The 21113-nt window shown below is 52.5% G+C and overlaps 1 protein-coding gene across 1 annotated transcript; it reads right to left on the bottom strand.

The window, feature by feature from the left end:
* ALKBH5 (alkB homolog 5, RNA demethylase) lies at window positions 1-19921 on the bottom strand. The gene is made up of 4 exons (XM_046675132.1): window positions 19149-19921; window positions 10577-10657; window positions 1293-1448; window positions 1-414 (listed from the first exon to the last, which is right to left on the bottom strand). The coding sequence occupies exons 1-4, from the start codon at window positions 19916-19918 to the stop codon at window positions 237-239; spliced, it is 1185 nt and encodes a 394-aa protein (XP_046531088.1). The 5' UTR covers window positions 19919-19921; the 3' UTR covers window positions 1-236.
* Between the last annotated feature and the right edge of the window lie 1192 nt (window positions 19922-21113).

Here is a 21113-nt window from a genome sequence, read left to right as displayed (position 1 = left end):
GCTTCTGTCCCCTATAGATGCCAACAGCCTTTCTCGGTGCAGGAGAAAAAGCAAGAACACAATAACCAGGTCCCGACAAACTCTGTTCTTCAGCCTTAACAGGCAACAAACCAAGGGAAAAATATAAAGATAAAAAAACAAACAAAAAAGAAACAGAAACAAAAACCCTCGAAACGAAACAAAAGGAGGGGCAGCTACATGAGGGTTAACCAGAGTTCCCTGGAGGTGCGGCCGCCTCAGTGCCTCCGCATCTTCACCTTTCGGGCGGGGCCGCCTGCCACCTCTGAGCAGTCCTCCCCGGACTCATAGGACTTGCGCCAGTAGTTCTCAGAGCTGAAGCTACCCCTCCGACGGTGTGTGGGCAGCAGCACTGAGCGCCGGTTCTCCTCCTTGTCCATCTCCAGGATCCGAGGCCTGCAAGGAAAGGGGTGGGGAATTACCTGAGAGGCTGGCCAAGGGGCCTGGCCTCCCACCTCTGTGCCAGGGTCTGACCCTCACCTGGCTTACTCAGCTCGATGGTTCTCCACAAGGAGAGATGTTAGCAGACGCACTGGCATGGTACTCTTTGCCCACTAGCGGCACTCCTAGTCTTTGAGACACTTCCCAATTACCCTGAGGGGTCTGCTTGGCTCTGGAGCCCAGGGCCCCATACTGCCAAGGCTGCCACACAGAAAGAGGCCTTCCCTCTCACAGCCTCAAGATCCCGCTGTCTACCTCTATTTCTCAACCATGCCCTCTACTCCCACTTTCTCTCTCTGCCCACCCCACCTCTGCTCACCAACCCTACTAGAGCATGAAACCACCAAGCTCTTCCGGCCTCAGGGTTTCAGCCCATATAGTACCTCCTGTCTAGAATGCCCTTGCCGCACATCTTCCTCATCCTTCTGGTCTCAGCTTAAACAATACTTCCTCAGAAACCTTCCCAACCCTTCTGAAATGGGTCCCTGGTCCGATATCTTCCAAGTCTCAAGCTTATCTCCTAACATTTAAGTATAACCCACAAGAGTGTCTGGGTGGACTGAACAAGGGAAGTCATGGACAGAACACAAAGCATTCCCACTTGTCAGAGTCTCAGCCCAACTCCTTCTCTCTGTGGGGGACAGGCAGTCAGTCAGAGGTTAGGTGAGAATGCCATCAATGTCACCAACCCAGGGGAACCAGACGTAAGGCTTTCGAAAGGTGGGCAATGTCAGGTTCCTAACCACCTACCCCAGGCTTCCCCACCCATCTCCCCTGCAGCCAGGCCATGAGGCTACTTTGCTGCCCTTTGTTGAGGGTCCTAAGCTGAGTACCTGTGGGCAGCATCAGGGTCTGCTTTGCGGTGGGACCGCTTGGGTTTCAGAGCGGGGTCCCTGTTGTTTCCTGATAGGCGATCTGAAGCATAGCTGGGTGGTAACACGGAACTGCTCAGGGACTTTGTTTCCAACCGGGGCGCATCTAATCTTGTCCTGCAAAGGGAACACACATGGGGTCGCCAGTGAGCTTCTGGTGAAGGTGTGGGCCCCACAGATCAATTCTCTCTCTGGCCAGGCTGAATGAGGATGCTAGCAGTCTCTGCTCCGTGCCTCAGCCTCCACATGGTTCAACTAGAGATTGGTCTAGCTGACTTCCAAAGACCCTCTGTCTTAAGTTCAGGCTTAGGAGCAAGGAATAGGAATACTTCTATTCGGACACTTCCTTATGAAACTTCCAATGATAGAGATCTGTTGCTCCAGGGGGAAGATCCCAGGGCTCTCTCCCAGCTGGACGAGGCAGCCCCACCACACCCGACTCAGGTTCTCCAGGGGCATTTACTCCACCTACCAGAGGACTGAGGGCCCCAACATATTCCAATAGATACCTCCATCTTTGCCTGAAATATCAAGACAGGAAGGCTCCCCTGGTCCAGTCTTGTGGAAGGGCTGAGGGGAACAGAGTAAGAGATTCCCTACTCTCACACAGGGAGACTGAGGCTGTGCAGAGCCAAGAGAGCCCAGGACCAACTCCACATTCACACACTTGGCTCTGGTCCCACCACAGCTACCTGGCAGCTTCTGCTCGTTCCAGGATGCTAACCGAGCCAGGGCCAGAGGGCTTTTGAAGGCAAAGTCCTCACCTAGCACTGGGAGTGAGTTTCAAGGAACAGAGCACCTAGTAAAGGGAAAACATGCAAGTACAGAGGGGGGATGGAGAAGCTGGGCAGGGAGGTAGCCTAGACAGTGATCAGAGTCCTTTCTGAAGCCAGGCCAGGAGGAAGCTGGCCTGGGAAAGTTCAAAGAAGCCCTGAGGCTTCTTGTATACAGAGTACACAGAAGGCTGGCAAATCAGGCCAGTGGCAGCAAGGGGCAGGAGTGAGGCCTGGGGTGGGGAGCAATGGGGGCACAGCCGGAGAAGTGCTGAAGGCATCTTTCTCATAGGCTGCTGTCTACAAAGTACTAACTCAGTTCTGAGGAATAAGGTGCTGTAGTCAGGGCAGGACTCAAAGGACATCCTCATGAGAATGATGAGGGGAAGAGAGCAGGAGGGAAATCCGAGAGCTGCCTTGGCCTAGGCTGCTTGGCAGTCTTGGTAACAACTGCATCCAGTCCTCACAGATCCCCCCCACCCCTACTGGCTGGCCTGCTGTAAATACATGGGGAAAACTGGGTCAGAAAGGCGGTAAGTCACGTGCCCTGGAAGTCATGGGAGAAAGGCTGAAGCCCAGGTGAGACTCTAAGCCAGACAGGCAGGAGCCACAGAGGTCTTTATCCTGAGGCTAGCAGAGGGTGCCTTCTGGTTGGAAACCAATGTTTTGATGCCCTCAGGCTCAAACTGGTGGGCAGGCAGGAAGGGTAGCCGGTCCCTGCCCCTTTGCTTTGGCCTCAAAGACAAGGAGGTCAGAGGGGCCCAGCTGTACAGTCTGGCCCACCAGTCTGAGCCTCCACTCTGGGCACTCCAAGTTCAGGGAAGCAGGCCCTAGCAGCAAAGGAGAAGATCCAGCCCTGATGCTGCCACTCAGAATCCAACCTAGTCACCATCCCTCTCGGGACCTCAGTTTCCCCACCTAAGTAAAGGAGGGAGAAATGTGGACTGGCTCTAAAGCCTCTTTCAGTTCTGAGGGTCTAGAAATTGAAGACAAGTCACCTCCTTCAAGGCTACGATTCTTTAGAGGGGCACCAGGAAGAAGTGGTGCTGGGCAACAGCCAACATGAGGGTGGTTATTAGAATCACCTGAGCCCCAAGGACCTCATCTTTACCTGGACAGGCCTCCTAGCCCTGCGCTGAAAGGTCCAGGTGGCAGAAATCACACCAAATGAGACAAAGGCCATTAAGCTTGACACAGAGACTCCAAGGGTCTGAAGCCCCATGGAGGAAAGCCCCCTCTGCAACCACAGAGCTAAGTCCAACACGTTCCCCTCTGGCACTGTGGAGCTAAGTCTGACACTAATACCCCACAGGTGCCAGGGATCACACACTCAGGACAGGAAAGCCCGTTTACCGAAGAAGCTTCAATTAAGCCCTGGAGGGCAAGGCCTACCACCCTGGAATTGTTTCCTCAGGTGACTGACAGATGGCAAGAGAACAATGGAGCCACCAAGAGGAGAGCCTGGCTTACCCACCTCCAAGACTGGAAAACAGGAACATATTCTGCCACACAGGCAAAGCTGGCACATGCCTAGCCCTGGTGTGTCCCCACAGCTCGGGGACAGTGGTAGTGGCCCCTCACCATGGGTCTAGGACTGCTCAAGAGGCTGGGGAGACAGGTGGGACAAGTTGAGACTAGACAGACAGGCCAGGGACACGGACTGGCTGTTTCTCTCTAGCTGCCTAAAGGAAGAGAAGGGTGCTGTTCTCTGCCATGGCAGCTTTGCTGTCATCAGGGGGCAGCCCGCAGAAGGGGGATGATCAGAGGTGGCCCTACCAGATAGTCAGCCTCCTATACCCACTTTGCAGACAGTATGAGCTCTGGGGCCCAAAGGGCTCCTGACATATCCCCTGGAGCTGTTACAAGAACATCTCGGAACTGCCGGAGAAGTTCCTGCTCTCCCTCCACTTCCCAAAAGCCACTAAGCTGCAGGAGGCCAGACTAAAGCCAGATGCCCAGCCCAGAGCTCACCAGCAGCTTAACTTCAGAGCACGCCCCTCTTAAAAGGCAGCCAACTCCCATGGAGCAGGCCAGGCCCTCAGGGTTCAGCGGACAGGGCCACAAATTTGGAGTAAGGAAGCCCAGTTCCAGCAACAAGGTCTGAGCCTGGGCCTCCTCAGGTAGCAACAGGAACCAAGACCTGTGTTACAGATTTGAATCAACATCCAGGGTCACAGCAAGGCACCGCAGGCATATGAGGTGAGGGTTAATCAGGCAGACCACTATACCCAGAAAGGTCACTCAGGGTGTCAGGACAGCCCCCAGGACAAAGCAGGGACTGGGCCTAGGTACAGGGGAAGCCAGAACAAAGGGAGAACGACCAAATGTTATAAACTATTATGATCTCAACAAAATTACTTGGGGAAAAAAAGGGAGTTGACCCTGTCCCAGATGCTCCCCTCCTATTCCTTCATCATTCATAGAATCCTCGATTGAAGTTGTGAGTAAGATTATTCCCACTGCGGGGGTAGGAAGAAACGCTACTTCAGAGACCAATCACTGGCCTAAGTCACACAGCTACGACCCCATAACGGCCTCTGAAGCCCAGGTGGGCTCTCTTCACTGCAGCAGAGAGCTGTCAGGCAGACCACCGGACCACCGTTTCTGGGAGACGGTGCACTTCAGGTCCTGCTGGCAACCACTCCCTCAACTTCTGGCTCCACCCTCACCAAGCTCCCTTGTGCTACAAAGCCTGGCTTTCCCGAAGGAGCCAGGAGGCAGGGAGTAGTGCAGGGGGCATGCTGAGCACCCCCTTGTCTACTGAGTGACTTAGGCTCCAGCACTTCTGAGTATCAGACTCCCACAAAGCCCAGAGCTGTGCTGCTGTCTCTCCTGCAATAGTACCTACCCCCTCCTGGCACCGCCCCCCATCAACCTCCCTCCAACATCACCCTCTCCAACTCCTGCCCTGCTCTCCCACAAGGCAGTTCTGAGACAGATGTAGAAGACTGCCATAGTCAGAAGAGCCTATAAGGCACATGATGGGTATCACACAAAGAGAGGGCACCCCAAGCACATGGTCCTGGGCTTCCAGCAGACTTCCACCCATACATACCCTGCAAGATACTCAGGTCCCAAGGGGAGCCTCTCCAAGACACCAAGCTTACCTTCCCTCCACCTGGGTCACTGAATGCCACCTCTGGGTCCCCCTTTCCTCCCACTCTGTGTACCTCTGCTCACACTGTACCTCAACTGGGCACAGCCTTCCTCATCTCCCACCCCTGACCCCTCAAGCTCAGAGGGGAGGTATGGTGAGGAGGGAGCTAGGAGAAGCACACACAGCATTCTTGAGTTTAACCATCCCCAGCACTACAACTGCCCCAATTTACAGGCGAGAACATAGGGATCAGGTAACTGACTGGTATTCAGTGAGGAGGAGGCAGAGCCAGGCCAGGAGCCCAAGCCAGTCACATCCCCTGGTGATTTCATTGCCCCCTTATTCCTTGGGCAGATTGTGCACATATTAGGCTGGTCAGGCTGCCAAATGAGCAGAGCGTATGCATGCTGACACACACATTCACTGGACCAGGGAAGAAAGGTGGGCTAACCTAACCCTTGGCACAGGAGACAAGAATCATGGAGACAGAAGCAATGGCAAGGGTCTCGGTGGGGGCAATGTCTTAGGCCTGGTCAGGGAAACCAAGAGCCAGCCACTCCTCTGCACTCCCCCGAGGGACGAAGCCCAGAGCACACCCTCCATTCTCACCCTCCACTCATCCACACATACAGACTACATTTGGGCTGCTCTGCTTTCAGGGAGGGTCTCCCTCTGACCTCTGGGACCCTTAAGCCTCAATGACCAAATAAGCCATTTAGCTCAACCACCTACAAACAATCTTTCCCATGCAAATCCCTCACCAGCCTACTGCTCACATGCCTCAATGGCTCCGGTGCCCTCCCGATTTCTCTGGCACAACACAAAGTCTTCTCTGACTAGCTTAGATTGTATCAAGCGCTGCATTCCATCTCTACTCTGTATTCCAGAATGGACTTCCTCAGAGTCCCCAGACTCTGAGTCTCTGTAAAGAGCATCTCTTCTGCCTGACCTGGTTTTGCCCCTGAGCCGTTCCTATGCATGCCTGAAGCCCACACATCCCTGACCACCTTCAGGTGGCACTTCTCTGGAAAGCCTTCCTTGCCCGGTCCCTGGTAAGGTGCTAAACGTCTGCCTTCTCCCCAAGGACAAAGGGAATAAGAGACTAGTATACTAACCATTCCTGGCCCTAGCACAGAGCCTAGCACACACTAGCCTTGGTTAACATTTGGCAAATGAATCTCTAGCTGCTTTTCCTAGCTTCAGCCCACTCTTAGCTGAGCACAACTTGACCAAGAAGTGGGCTATTTACACTGTCTTGAGCCACTTTACTTGGTGAACGGGAGAGGCTAACATGCTGGAATAAAGTCTTGTAGGCAGAACGAGTGCAGCCCTGAGGCCCTCCTGAAGACCAAGGGTTTGGGCGTCCTGGGCGTTCCACCAACTGGAAGGCCTGAGGGCCCACAAGCCATCCCCTAATGAGCAGGTGTTGATCCAAGGCCTCCTCCCCCAACACCCCTCACTACAGAGGTCCTCTATACTTCCCACCTTCCAGCCTTTGAGCTTACCATTTCTACCTGGCCAGCATCTCTAGCTCAGGAGCCAGATCTACTAAGCCCGTCTTTACCTTAAACTCTGCTCCCGGCTTACACAAGCTGGATGTACTGTTACTTTTGCGGGGCCCCAAGGGACACACCCTGCACTTTTAAGACAGAGCTCACTCTGCTTGTGCTGTACTGGCATGCAAAGTGCCAGCCTATGAAATACCAAGCACCAAGGGAGCGCTAAGTCTCCTGCACACCTGCCTCGGGTGCTTTGTGTATGGTAGATGCTTGATACTTCCAAGTCAGGAATCCTTGCTCAAAGATCACTCCAAACTAGCTAGATGACCTGAGGCAGCTCATTTCCTACCTGAGCCTCTTTCCAAACAGAGTTCACACTCTCTACTCTGAGGGTTAACGTGTAGGTAGCACTCTACCCAGTGTCTGGCATCTAGTAGGTGGCTACTTGGCATGGGGCAGCACACAAGGTTCTTCAGAAGGTTGCACATTAGGGAACTCTAGAAAAAAACAGAACATCCCTCACCCTCGCATTGGCCCCAATGAATTGCTACGCCCCAATAATTGGTTAGCCTCTTTGTTCTCTAACCAGCAATTTCAAAATTTAACCACACCTTCAAAAAAGTTAGGTCCACTTTCCCTGCCAGGGGTGCCAATGATTGACAAAGACGCATGTTGGGCAGCTTGCCCTGGGTGGGCTGAGAAACAGTGACATTCAGGGAAGTCGGCAGATGCCGAGGAGCTGACCAACCTGCAGCCGCTGCCTCACTGCACTCTCTGTAGAGTAGCCCCCCTGCCTCTTAAAACACTCACCAATCAGCTCTCTACCTGCACAGCAGAGGCAAGAAAGCTCTTCCATCCGTGAGCTTGTTTCTTAAACTCACGGAATCCACCCCAATGACACACTGGGGCAGGAGCAGGGCTTGGGGTGCTCCACTGTGCAAACCACCAATGGATAACAAGATCCAGCACCAGGAGACCCAGGTTCAAGGCCTCACTCAGCCATTTACTGTTTAACCGACACAGATAATAACACTAAGCTGCAGCCTGAGGATTCCACTCCTGTGGAAGCTCTCAGAAGGTCACTTCCAGCCTCCTAGTCCTCCCTGTGAGAAATGTTAGCACCACGTGTGTGAAGACTCAGCACCACCCACATTCAAAGGAGCCAAATTTTGTTGAACCAGAAAGCACTTGGCAGCCGCCCACCCCTTTCCCACCCTGAGGCCTTTAGAAAGACCATCCCAATTCTGACTGATCAGAGCTGGTCAGAGAGCTCAGCAGCATGTGCAATCCTTATCTGAATTTAAAAGAAGGCAGGACTGGCTCTACGCCCTCTGCCAATGAGGAGCAGGACCAGACTCAATGGCCAAATTCCACCCATCTGGACTCGGCTTCACCAGAAGACACCAAGTCAGCCAGGTATGCACCAACTCCATATCCCCAAGATCTAGGCAGCACCTGGGCCAGGATGCTTATCTTTTCATCTTGTCATCAGCTTGTTCTTTTCCAACACATGCCTCAACACAAGCTACCTACTCTGGAGCTGCTCCTCATCAGCCTGAATTGTCCTCCTCTGTTGCCTCCAAAGCCAGGGGCCCCGTTGGCCAAAGAGCTTCCCGAGGGAGCTTGTTAACCATGTAGACTCCTAGCTCCACCAAAGAGCATCTGATTCAGCCAGCCTGGGCAGCCAAGTATGGGAGCCACCATTCAAGGGGAAGGAAACAGCTGGAAGAGTGACCTGACACTCTGGCTATGGCCACCTCCATTTGCACCTCCAGTGAAGATTTCCCTGGGATAAGCTACCATGAGAGGCTTGGAGGGAACACCTGGGAAGTTGTAGCTCTGGTTCTATATTACCGTGAGAATTCCTCTCCAGGTTCCTAGCTTAGGTGGGCCACCTGTCCCTGGCTGCCGCTGGAGATGCCAGCTATAGCCTGAGAAGAAATGGGAAAAGAGGCCAGAGGGGAGCTACATTCTTGGCTCCATCACTTCCAGGTTCCAGGTTTTTGGCTGTGCTGGAACCAGTGGAAAAGAAAGTGGAAAGGCAGATAAAAACCTTTCTTCTGATGAATTCTTGGCATATTCTTAGGCCAGAGGAGAGAAGCTTCCAACTGCCAAGATGATCCCTGTCTGAAGCTCCCAAATGTGTCCAGTGCTCTGCCTGCACCATGAGATTACCCACATGTCTGCATCACCTCCATTCTACAGATGATAAAATAGACACTCAAAGTTGTGACTTGACAAACTGGAAGAGCCATGCCAGAGACTTCACCACCACATTATTCGAGTTCTGGACCCAAATGGCCAAGACGCCAAAGTTACTGACTGAAATTTAAAAGATGGCAAGCCAGAAGGTAAAGATGTACTTTAAAAAAGAGAGGGCTCTCAATGGCCAAAGTTGGAACAAGTTGAGCATAAAATACATACCAAGTAAATGACTGAATACAGAAATGAGCAAATGGGAGAGAAGAAACAACCTCCTGTGCCGAAGAATTCCAAATAAGCTGTGCAGCTGCTCCCTCCTCGAGGGGCTGGCGCTAACTCCCCACTCCTCAAGCGTGAGCTGCCCACAGCAAATTCCCTCCTAAGAGGACGGGAGGAAAACAGGGGCTTTACAGTGCAGAAACCTGATGAACACGACCTCAGCCCTGCGTTCAAGGTCAACGTCAACAGGGACGAGTCCTGGGCTCTAGATAGGACATGAGGAGAAATGTGCTTTACCTCTGTGGTCTTCCTCCCCCAAACCTCTAACTCCATGAGAAAACCTAATAACCGTGAGAAAAACCTCAGATAAACCCCAATCGAGAAATGTTCTGCAAAACACCAGACTAGTCAATGTTATCACGAATAAGGCTAGTCAGAGAAATTGTCACAGCCAAGAGGAGACCACTGAATGTAATGTGGGATCCTGGAACAAAAACGGTACATTAGGAAAAAACTAAGGAAACCTGAAGAAAATATGGACTTCAGTTTATAATCACAGATCACTATTGGTCCATTAATTGTAATAAATGTACCACACTAGTGTAAGGCATTAGTAAGGGAAATGGGGTGTTGGATACATGGGAACTCTATGTCCTATCATCACAATTTTCTGAAAATCCAAAACTATACTGAGAAATAAAGTTTAATTAAAAAAAAAGATGGCAAGCTACAGGACACCCTGCTCCAGCCTGGGTCTAGGGACTGGTCCTGCTCTACTCACTGACATCTATCTATACAACTCTGGACATCTATCTATACAACCCTGGGCAATCACCTAGCCTCTTGAAACTCCATTGTAAGGCAGGCTTGTCTTGACCCAGTGTCTGCATGGCTCAGTCCACTCACCCCATGGGCAGACAAAAAGCAGCACTGCTAAGGCCGGGTTTGGTGATGTCGGTCAGTATACCCCTGACTCTCTGGCCAGAGAGGAGGGACAGCCACAAGCCATGTGTCCGCAGAACACTGCAGCCTAACCTCCCATCTTCATTTCCTCTTCTTATTCCCTCATCCTTCCAGAAGTGAAAATCCAGGGATTTTTAAAGCAGGCCACTAAGGCACAGTCTAAAAATAATCAGCAAGAGAACATGTGACAAATCAGAACCTAGGAGGTGGGGAAAAGAAGAGGGGCATCTGGAACTGTTCCCCAAATCTTATCTCAAGACTGTGACCATAAACACCGGGAGCATGTGCATTTGCTCAGCCCTAAACTTCCTAAACAGCCATAGAGCTTAATTTTTTGATGAAGGAAAGAAAAAACAACTTTATCCTCACAGAATTCAAATCAAAAAGTAGGAGACCTCTCTCCCAGGCTTCACGCTACTATGCTACTGCTACAGAGAACCCCGACCTCCATCTCCAGACAGGCCTGCAGGTGCTAGACACCAGGGCACTTACTTCCTGAGGATGATGACCGCTCTGCGCTCCTTGATGTCCTGAGGCCGTATGCAGTGAGTGATTTCATCAGCAGCATATCCACTGAAAATAAACACAGGGCAAGTGAGCATGGAGAGTGAACAGACAACCAAAGCTCCTGAGGGGTGAGGAAAAAGAAATACGGTTCAGGTCTGAAGGCTGCCCTCTGCCCCATTATTCGAGATGTTCAAGGATCTACATGGAAGGGAAATAACATGTTAAGCTCCAGAACACTTCTGCCCAGAAACCCCTCAAGGAAAAACCTGGGATGAGGCAAAAGAGGGCCTTTAAGGCAGAAACTGAAGCAGGAATCTCCCTGCTCAGGCCAGGAGCCCTTCTTTTAAAAGGCCCTCAAGAGGGTACACTTTTAGCGGCCTTGGAGAGAAGACAAGAAGCCCATCTCCTCCTCCTTCTTCCCTCCTTTCCCCCACCCTTTGGCACGCAGAGGAAGCCAAGGCAGACGCTGACAGCACTGAGTCACCAGAGAGAACTAAGACTGCAATGTTCAAAAAGAGAATTTGCCTACTTGAAAAAAAAAGCTTTCAAAAACCACCATTTGGGGGGATCCAAAATCTTGAAGACAGCTGTGTTTGGAATATTTTAAGAATTTCCATCACACTCAAACATCTATTTATTTTCATCAAGTTACATAATTTTTAAAACTGCTCACAGACCTATGAGCACGGGTAGATGACTGTCCTCTTCACAGCTAATGTCTTCCCGACTGGAAATTCTGGAAGAAAACTCAGCTCCCCTCACATGCCCTCACTGGGAGTATGGCATCGAAGAGGCACCCCATCCCAAGTTCCTCCACTGAGCTGAGGCAGTTTGACACAGCCAGAGACACAGCCACGGCCTAGTGGGAGGTGAGTGCCTTCTCCTTCTGTTTCGGATCCCCTTGACTGACCCTGGACCACAAATCTCCCTCTACATGGCTGCGAATCAGCAACTTTCTCAGGGGCAGCGGGAAAGACACAAGCTTAACTGTCAGAAACACTCCAGGCCCAAGAAGGACTCCTCAAAACAGCCAGGCTCCCTCAACTATGGGCAAGAACTGGATGCAAGAATGAATAAAAAATAAAAATCCCAAGAGGGAAACACCTCTGATTTGGAAACCTGATTTGAGGCCACACTGAGGGCAGAGAAAAGAACCTTTATTTTAGGGATTTCCCCTCAGAGCTGCTCCTAGACTAGAGTTTTTCAGTTTTCTCTGTGAACACCAGTCCCACGAGAAACTGCGGACAAATGTCCACAGTCAAATCAATTTGCAAAATATTGAAGACTTTAAAAAAGGATTATAGGGGCCAGCCCTGTGGCCGAGCGGTTGAGTTCGCACGCTCTGCTTTGGCGGTTTTGCCAGTTCGAACCCTGGGCACGGACACGGCACCGCTCGTCAAGCCATGCTGTGGCAGCGTTCTACATGCCACAACTAGAAGGATCCACAACTAAAAATACACAACTATGTACTGGGGGACTTTGGGAGAAAAAGGAAAAATAAAATCTTAAAAAAGGATTATATGTTAAAGGATCTGACAATTACTATGCAAAAGAATCTGCTGACTTTATTTAACTGAGCACTGACCAAAGAACCTTCTCTCAAATAACCCCTATTAATATCTGTAGGCCCACAGTAAGAAATGCCACCTAGAGTTTGAGGAGTTGAAGAGACCTGGGTTCGAACCCGAGCTTTATTAACTACTAACTTTGCGATCCTGGCTAAGTCATTTGCTGGGCTTAAACCTCAGTTTCTTCATCTGTAATACAGACAACAGCAGGTTCTTGGGTGTTCATTTTGCTATGCTTTATAACTCAGGTCTTCTTTTCCGGCCACTAATGAATTAAGATTCTAAAAGGGAGACAGTGCCCCCTCCCTTCCAGACAGGATTACAGAGTTATGTGACTACGTGGTTGGCACCCCTGGAAAGGGGCAGTGGGAGGCCTACCAGTAGGGCTGTTGTGAGAATCAAGCTAGGTAACACAATGTGCCTGGAACCCCACTCCCAGTTACAAAGCACTTGCCACAAGCCACAGGGCCCAGGACCACCCTGGGGCAAATGAGAACCTTGGGTCCAGCACCGTCAAGGCAATGTGATCCAGGGTGCCCCCTGCAGGGATCTGCCAGCAGAGAAGGGACTCCTGGGCCCCTTTCTCAGGGCTAGGTGCTCTAGGTCTCTTCCCATCTCTTGTCCCATTCCACACTGGGGTGAGCGCAGGTCTGGGCGGCAAGGCAGTCCCATATCAACACAGAACTTCCCCAAAGAGCTAAGTCCAATTCCCTGAAAGCACTCCAAGGCACATTTCTAAGGCCTGAATCTGCAGTACTGGCTACAGGTAACCTTCCCTACTATTAACAAGTATTATCAATCTGTTTGACATGGCAACAGGCACTACTAAGGGTGCTGACTTCCTATCTCCAAAAAGGAACCACTTCTCTTAATGTAATTCTGGAGCAAATCCAGACGGTGGTCAAATCTTAAATGCCCCCCAAAGGGCTCTAGAATAAAGAACAAGCCATGCCAGGTTGCGGCCTCAGAAGAACTAGCACAGAGGCAGACCTGCACAGGTCCACAGAAATGACTGTGGCACTAACTCCACCTGAAGAGCTCATTAACACTGGTCTTCTAGATCCTCCTGGAAGGTGTGACACAGCCTACTGACAACCTCCTCAGAGTATCGGGCTCCTCTGGGAGCAGGAGGCTCAAAGTCCCAACCAAGGAAAGCTCTTCTGGCCAAACTTGAGCAGAAAGTGTCTACCAGAGACCACGGAGGATTATTTACTGCTAAGGAACCTACTTGCTACAAGAAACTGAAAGTCCAGTCTACCAGCTTGAAACTTAATACGCCCTGGGTCCAGCCCTACCCTTGGCATGAAGAAAAGTTCCAGTGCCTCCCACTCTTTTGTTTTCACAAGGAAGGGAGCGGAGGAAATACCTCATGCTGGTCAGCCTGCCCGCTCCCTGCCTGGGCTGAGCCCCCTTGAGACCCCCGACGCTACGCAGCAGTGACTAGTATGCTGCAGTCATCAAGACCAACAGACCCAGCTCTGTTGTCCACCAGCTCTATGCCTGAGAGGGACTCCCGAGAGTTTTTCTCCTCCCCTGGGAAGCTTTCCTCAACTCCCGGCACCGCCCACCCATGCCTCTGGACTACCACATCTGGCCTTGAGGAAACTGTGTCTTCCCTACAAGACAAAGGTCCACCAAGGCCTAACTCATCTCTGCACACAGCGGACACTAAATGAAACGTGTGCTGAGCTCAACTGTTCTACTGCTTTGAAGTCTCTGTTTCTACATCTGCAAGACAGAGACTGCACCAAGTCCCTCCTCAGAGGATAAGGTACAGGCTAAATGAGGAACTGGAAAAACTCTCTATGAGGGACTGAGCAGGACTGGACCTCTCTCCCCTAGAGGACAGTCTTGGAGACTGAGTTGTTAAGGCACATTTCTAAGATGGCCACCATTCCCCATCTACTCCGTGCCTTGCCCAGGACAGTACAGAACCAGAAATGGAGAGACTGGCCAAGATATCCGCCTCGTGGCAGCTCCCTCCGGCTGGGGCTACCTGCTTTGGGCAGCCCCCACAAGCCTGCCTCACTACTGAGAAGCCCGCAGCACTGAGCAGCTGAGGCTTTGGGGGGCAGCAGGCAAGCCACCTGGACACAGGGGTAGAACTGTGAGCTCAGACTCAAGCTAGAACCAGACCCGAAACTCCAAGACAGATTGTCTAATTTTATGAGAAGCCCTGGGGCTTTCTGAATCCAGAGGGAAGAGAGTCAACCTGCTCCAAGTCCCAGTTCTATACACATCAAGGTATAAAGAATAGCTGAGGGGCCAGCCCTGTGGCCGAGTGGTTAAGTTCGCACACTCCGCTTCAGCGGCCCAGGGTTTGACCGGTTCGGATCCTGGGCACGGACATGGCACCACTCATCAAGCCATGCTGAGGTGGCATCCCACATGCCACAACTAGAAGGATCCACAACTAAAATATACAACTATGTACTGGGGGGCTTTGGGGAGAAAAAGGAAAAATAAAATCTTAAAAAAAAAAAAGAGTAGCTGAGCGTGGAAGGCAACTCATTTCCAGAAACGTTTTACCCAAACTTCAAGCATTCAGTAGTGTGAAAGAGATCCACTCTTCTCTAACAACTCTATGGCATCAAGAGCCCCACTCTGCAGAGGAAAACTAAGGCCTGGAGAGGTTAAATAACTTGCCCAAGGTCAAACAGCTAAGTGCTGACAGTGGAACTCCAATCAAACTCTTGGGTTCAGTGTCTATGCTACACTGGTTTTTGTTTTTTGGTGGGAAAGTAGGTATTGAGGGGTAGGAAGAAAAGCCCACCTGTGTTTCCTGGTGACAAGGTCCAATCTGTCCTCGGGATCTTGCTGGCCTCAACAAAGGACACATGCATACTCACCACCCCCACGGAAGAAGTCCGCAAAGATGAACCCATGGCCCCAGAAAGATAGCACCATATCTTAGTGACGGCTGCACACCAACTGCCCAGCCAAAAATGGCCAGCTCGCCCTGAAATTTTTATGGCCTATTTATTTTCTGCTTGCTCTGAGCTTCATGATTAAGCTCATGGCTCGCCTGCTAGCTTCCTTTCCTTTGTTGCCCTCTGCCTTCTTGTCAGGCCTGGCAGAACAGAGGCTAGCCAACCCCCGGCCCAGAGCTCCTCCTGAGAATGCACAGCCCTGACTTCTTCCTGAGGTTCCTCCCCCTCCTCTGGAATCAGAAGATTCTACACAAGAGACGTGGCCTAGGACCTATCTGCCCTACTTTCCCAACTATTTTAAGCCAGAAAGCTAAATTTTGCTTTCAACCAGCTGAACAAGATCAGCCCTTAGCCCAGAACTGACAGGGGTGCCCACTCCACCCAATATCAACTGTTAACTGCAAGTCACAGGCTAAGCTCACCTCTGCGTGTCCCATGGCTGGGTAATACATCATTTCCAGACAGGTGGCTAAAGCCTGGGTCTCTGGGCACGTAGCCACCACAACCTCAGACCATGCAGCAGTGATTAAAAGTCGCAGCAAGTAAGCAATTAGCCTTGAGGTAATTATTCTAATTAATCCAACTGAAATCTGTTTTAATCTGCCCATTCATCCTACAGGGAACAGGAGAAGGAATGTGGGATGAAGTGACATGAAGAGGCAGTAAAAGATATTTATTTCCCTGGAGAACAGCATTAAGAGGAAACCCACCCAGGCCTAACACAGGAAGGTAACAAGAAAACAACTGCCAACTGGGTTTGGACAAAGTTTGAAGCACTTCCAGAAGGGTCTGTGAGGGCTTGCTCCAAATGCCCACGTTTGGACACTGCTGAGTCAATGTTTGCCACACACTAACAATTATTAAATATAAAACTGAATTCCTGCCATGTGGCCTTGGACGGCTATAGTCACCACCGCTACCAACAAGTGAAGTCTGAGTCAGATGAGAACTACTAGATCCCCTCCCCATCTGCAGAGAACCACTCTTTTCATCAGCCCTACTTTCCAGTTTGCAACTGTACAGCTCATCACCTCCAGCCGGGGATACACACCAGGAATTAAAAGCAAGCAAGGCCTCTCACCAGCTTGGGGATGAGCCCAAGCAGGATTTTAAGAGAGGCAATACTATCAGACAGATTTTCACCCACCTGCACACCAAGTATGCTGAGAGTGCTAAGGGAGCAGGTGCTAGAAGATTTAAATTAGCAGGGGTATCCAGACTGCTAGGGCAGTGGCTGTCAACTAGGGACGATTTTGCTCCCCAAGGAATATTTGGCAATGTCTGGAGACATTCTGGGTTGTCACAGAAGGTGCTACCAGCATCTAGTGGACAGAGGCCAAGAATGCTGCTAAACATTCTACAAAGCACAGGACAGCCCCCTCACAACAATTAGCCAGCCCCAAAGGTCAAGAGCTTCGCCAAGGCATGCCTCACCGGAACCTCGACTTCAGGTCCAGCTTGGATCTGAGGACTAATACTGAACTCCATCTGCCTCAAGTCAGCATCTACCTGCCCCCACCCCGACACCCCCTACTGCCACGAAAGCTGCTGTGTGCTCCCACCCCACCCCCTTCTTTGCTTGGCTAACTCCTAGTTACCCTTCAAGTTCCAGCTTACTTCCTCTCAAAAACTTCCAACACTCCAGAGCCCGTTAAGATGTCCCCCCTCAATGTACTCCTGCAGTTGCCTTCCTGGGCTGTGAACTCTAGGAAGGGAAAAGCCATGTTTTAGGCTCCACCAAATCCCTAGCCCCATCAGCAGTGAGAGACCACAGGATGATTAAATGGTTGTGTACGAAAGCAAGCACCCATTTAAGGGCCTACCCTGTGCCAGGCCCTAGCCTATGTCAGACACCAAATCACATTTAATTCTAATAAGCTTTAGAAGCTGGCATAGGGGCCGGCCCAGTGGCGCAGCCGTTAAGTTTGCACGTTCCGCTTCTCAGTGGCCAGGGGTTCACTGGTTCGGATCCCGGGTGCGGACACGGCACCGCTTGGCAAACTGTGCTGTGGTAGGCGTCCCACATAGAAAGTAGAAGAAGATGGGCATGCATGTGAGCTCAGGGCCAGTCTTCCTCAGCAAAAAGAGGAGGATTGGCAGTAGTTAGCTCAGGGCTGATGTTCCTCAAAAAAAAAAAAGCTGGCATAGCCCCCACTTTATAGATGGGAAAGCAGCTCAAAGAACACCCACAAGATCCCAAATCAAATGAGAGGAGAGCTGGATTCAAAGCCTGGGGCAGCACTTTTCAGGACATGGCTGAGCCGCCCACACTAACTCCACGGCCAAGTCAGAACCAGGAGGGGTTGGGAGGGACTGGGACAGCTTTAGGGTTTTACTATTCTAAGGAAAAGATGAAGAGAATTTTCCTGATGATGCAATCCCGTTGCTGATCACTAACAGACCTGCATTTTAAGAACTTGGAACTTGTGCTCTTCAATACAGGGGTGTGCATGCATACAGGGGGAGGGAGAGCCTCAAAGTGGCAAAGTGCCTCTTGTGATCTCCATCACACACCCAACCAGTGCTAGACCTCCTGACGACAACCCTGAGGGCCTGTGACCATGTGGAAAACCAGTATCCCATTAAGAGACCAAATGGCCCTTGTGTGAGATCCTTTTAGCACCAAGCGCCCTTCAGTGAAGTCAGACACCAAGCTGTCTCACACAGCAAGCCACTCGGGAGGGTATGCTCTGGAAATCCCATCTTAAAGGGCTCTGCTAAGACATCAATCTGGGAGCACCATGTGCAGACCTGAGAAGCTCAGAAGCCTAAACGACAAAGGGGCATCTGACAGATAAGTGGTCGTCTAAGTTTGAGACACATAAGGAAGCCAAAGTACTGCTTCTGCTACTAGTGACTTCCCAAACTTTCCCATCAGGAGACCCTGGATATTCCAAGGCTCTACCGTCATCCCCAGATACAGAAGCAGCCTCAGCTACTCAACTCAAATGAGACAGATGACCTGCTCATGGTATTAAGAGGGCTCCAGGGACCCCACTTTTGCCCAAGACCGAGGCCTACGGCACTGACTGCACTTGAGAGATTAAGCTGCTCACAACAAAACCTCCGAGTGTCCTGATCCTGTACAAGAATTCGGTGGTCAACCAAGCCGCTCTGAACAGCTGCAGTCTGGATCTCCTAAGAGGTTGTGGGGATTACTGAAGTACATTGCTAGATATACTTATTTCAGGGCTGGAAGGAGGCGGTTTCCAAATAAATCTTCTGCTTCATATAAACAGCAAAGGTGTTCCAGCAGGCACTCTTCTTTGGGGGCCAGGGCACTGAGCTAATTCTCAGCAGGATCTGGGACCCAAAATAGGCCAAGAACCTAAGTTCTGCTGCTGACATAACCACGGGCCAAATTCCAGGTAAAGAGATGAGTTTTATTTTGTTTCATTTGGTCCTGATAACAGGTAACATGTTCCTACAAAGGACCAAAAGGGATCCTTTGCAGCCAACAAGAGCTAAATTTTAAGAGTGTGCTGCCCTCTATTCCTGGCCCAATCACTGACATGTTCAATTCCAGGGAAGTCACTCTTCCTCTTAGGAACGGAGAACTGTGTATCAATTAAGTACACTCAGGAGCCTTCCTCGGTGAGTATTTTCTCTCTTAATGAATCCATCAACATTTTCTCTGTTAAGGAAACCAAGAATGGCAGAGTTGGAAAGACTCAAATACTAAATTCTACTCATTTCTTTTTAAACACAGATTTAGAAATGGAGGCACAAAAGGGAAAAGCGACTTGCTAAAATCACAAAGAGAAAGAGACTCCTAAAATCTTAGCTTTCTCAAAAGATGCCTTTAGATAATTCACAGTCAAGTCCGTGATCATGCCTTTGGGATACAGAATTCTAGATCGGTTCCGACCCCTCCCCGCTTTCTTACTAGTACACGTTTTAAACGCAGACTCCCTCCCCCTCCCCGCCCCTCCTACAAACAGGAGAATGGGGGATGAACCGTAAAGAGCGCGGACTCCTATTGGCTACTGCCTCCAGAACCAGGGTGGGCAGCCTAAGGCAGCAGGATGCAGGGCGGCCCCCTCCTCCCAGGTGGGTTACCTGAGCACAGTCACGCTCCCCCTGCGCACCGGCAGGGAAAGCACAGGTTCTGACACCCGGATAGGCTTGAACTGGAACTTGCAGCCGAAGCAGAGCGCGGAGTCGCTGAAGAAGGACACAGACACGATGGGGCGCTCGAAGATGTGGATGGGGTCCACGTGAGACACAATGCAGCCGCCGGGCTGGTAGTCGTTGATGACGGCGCTGTTGACGAAGCCCTCGGGGATGACGCGGTGCTCCACCAGCTTCTGGATCACCAGCTGGTGCACCCACTCGGGGATCTCGTCCACGTCGCCCGGCGGGTAGAGGCGCTCCTGGCCGGGCCCGCGCTTCTGCAGCTGGGCGCCGTACGTGTAGCCCTCGCCGAAGAAGTACTTGTTGCGCAGCGGGGCCCGGTCCACCGTGTGCTCGTTGTACAGGCCCTTCTCGGCGCGGGACACCACCTCGTCGATGCGGGCCTCGATCTTGGCGCACTCATCCTGGCTGAAGAGGCGCATCTGGCGGATGCCGCTCTTCACCTTGCGCGCCTCCTCCTCCTTCTGCAGCTGCTGCTCCTCGTAGTCGCTGCGCTCGGGGTCCGAGTCCTCCTGGTACTTGCGCTTGGCCCCGGACACCGGGTACGGTTCGGCGGCGGCGGCAGCGGCGGCGGCGGCGGCCACGGCGGCGGCGGCGGCGGCCGCTGCCTCCCGACTGCCCGCCTTGTAGTTGTCCCGGGACGTCATGGACTTGAGCTTCTCACGCAGGTCCGTGTAACCGCTGGCGGCCGCCATGGCCCCCGCGACGCTGCTCTAGGGTCCTCCGGGGCGGGCGGGCATGGCTCTCGGGGGACGCCCCGGGGCCCCGGAGGGAGGGAGGTCCTCAGTGCCAGGCCCCCATGCGCGGCCGGAGGACCTGGCGAGGGGCGTCAAGGGGCGGGCGTGGGGTCGGCACTCAGGGGCGGCAGGTCATGCAGCGGTGGTGGCAACGGGGCTTCCTCCTCCTCCACCTTCTCCACGTCCCGAGGGGCAGGGGCGCCGGCAGCGCCTCATGCCTCGGAGGGCTGCCGCGAAGGCTCGGCCTGTCTCCGGGCCAGACCCTCGGACGCCCGGCCCGGCCCGCACTTTAAAGCGCTTCTCACGACGTCACGGGCCGCCCGCCCGACGTCCGCCAGCGCCGCTCCTCAGCGGGCTCTTCAGCGCGCACGCGCAGTGCGGCCAGCCACCGCGGCTCCGCGCGCAGCGAGCATGCGCGCGCGTGCTGGCCGGGTCAGCAGAGGTGCCGGCGCAAGCGCAGACGGGGACCGCTCATCGTCCGCCGCCCCTCCCCCACCCACTGAAGGGCTTCGAGGGAGCACCCTCAAATAGCAATCTGCCTCCACGCCGCGCCACCTCCGCGACCGAAGGGCTCCCTCCACCGGGATGCGCTCACGCTGTCAACGCTGTCGCCATGCTGCGTCACGGCATCGTTCGAATACCTGCAAACGCCTCAGCCCCAGCGCGCAATCACCAAGGAACCGCCACAACCTAGGCTGCCCCGTTACCGCCCCTTCGGCGCTTCCTCGTCTTTCATTGGGCCACCGGCGACGCGCCAGGCGGGCCCAGGTGGGATATTCCTGAAGTTGGTTGGTAATCATGCCTGTCAATCAGGCGGTCGCCTAGGTTACTGCGTCCGTCACTTAATTAGCTGGAGGGAGGGTGGTGAGGACCCCTGAAGGGTGAACGGGTGGCTAAGTAAGTGCCTGAGTGGAGACCCCACAGGAGGAACGCCCTCAGGCGCTTGAGGAAACTTCTGAAACCGGCGGAAACTTCTCAAACTGCCGGACCGAGAGCACTGGGTCACAGCTCCCAACCCAGACGATGACGGCTGCAGAAGCTGGACGCATTGTCGGGGCACCTCCCTGTCCCCCCTTCCCCCGCGGCCGCCGCTGCCGCCGCCGGGAGCTGACGTTCCGCGAGTCACGTCCTGGTGGCAGCGGGCGCGTGCGCA

This window comes from Equus quagga, chromosome 11, assembly GCF_021613505.1.
Source record: "Equus quagga isolate Etosha38 chromosome 11, UCLA_HA_Equagga_1.0, whole genome shotgun sequence".
Taxonomy (NCBI): Eukaryota; Metazoa; Chordata; class Mammalia; order Perissodactyla; family Equidae; genus Equus; species Equus quagga.
The sequence above is the reverse complement of the archived record's forward strand: the minus strand, read 5'-3'. Positions and strand labels throughout refer to the sequence as shown.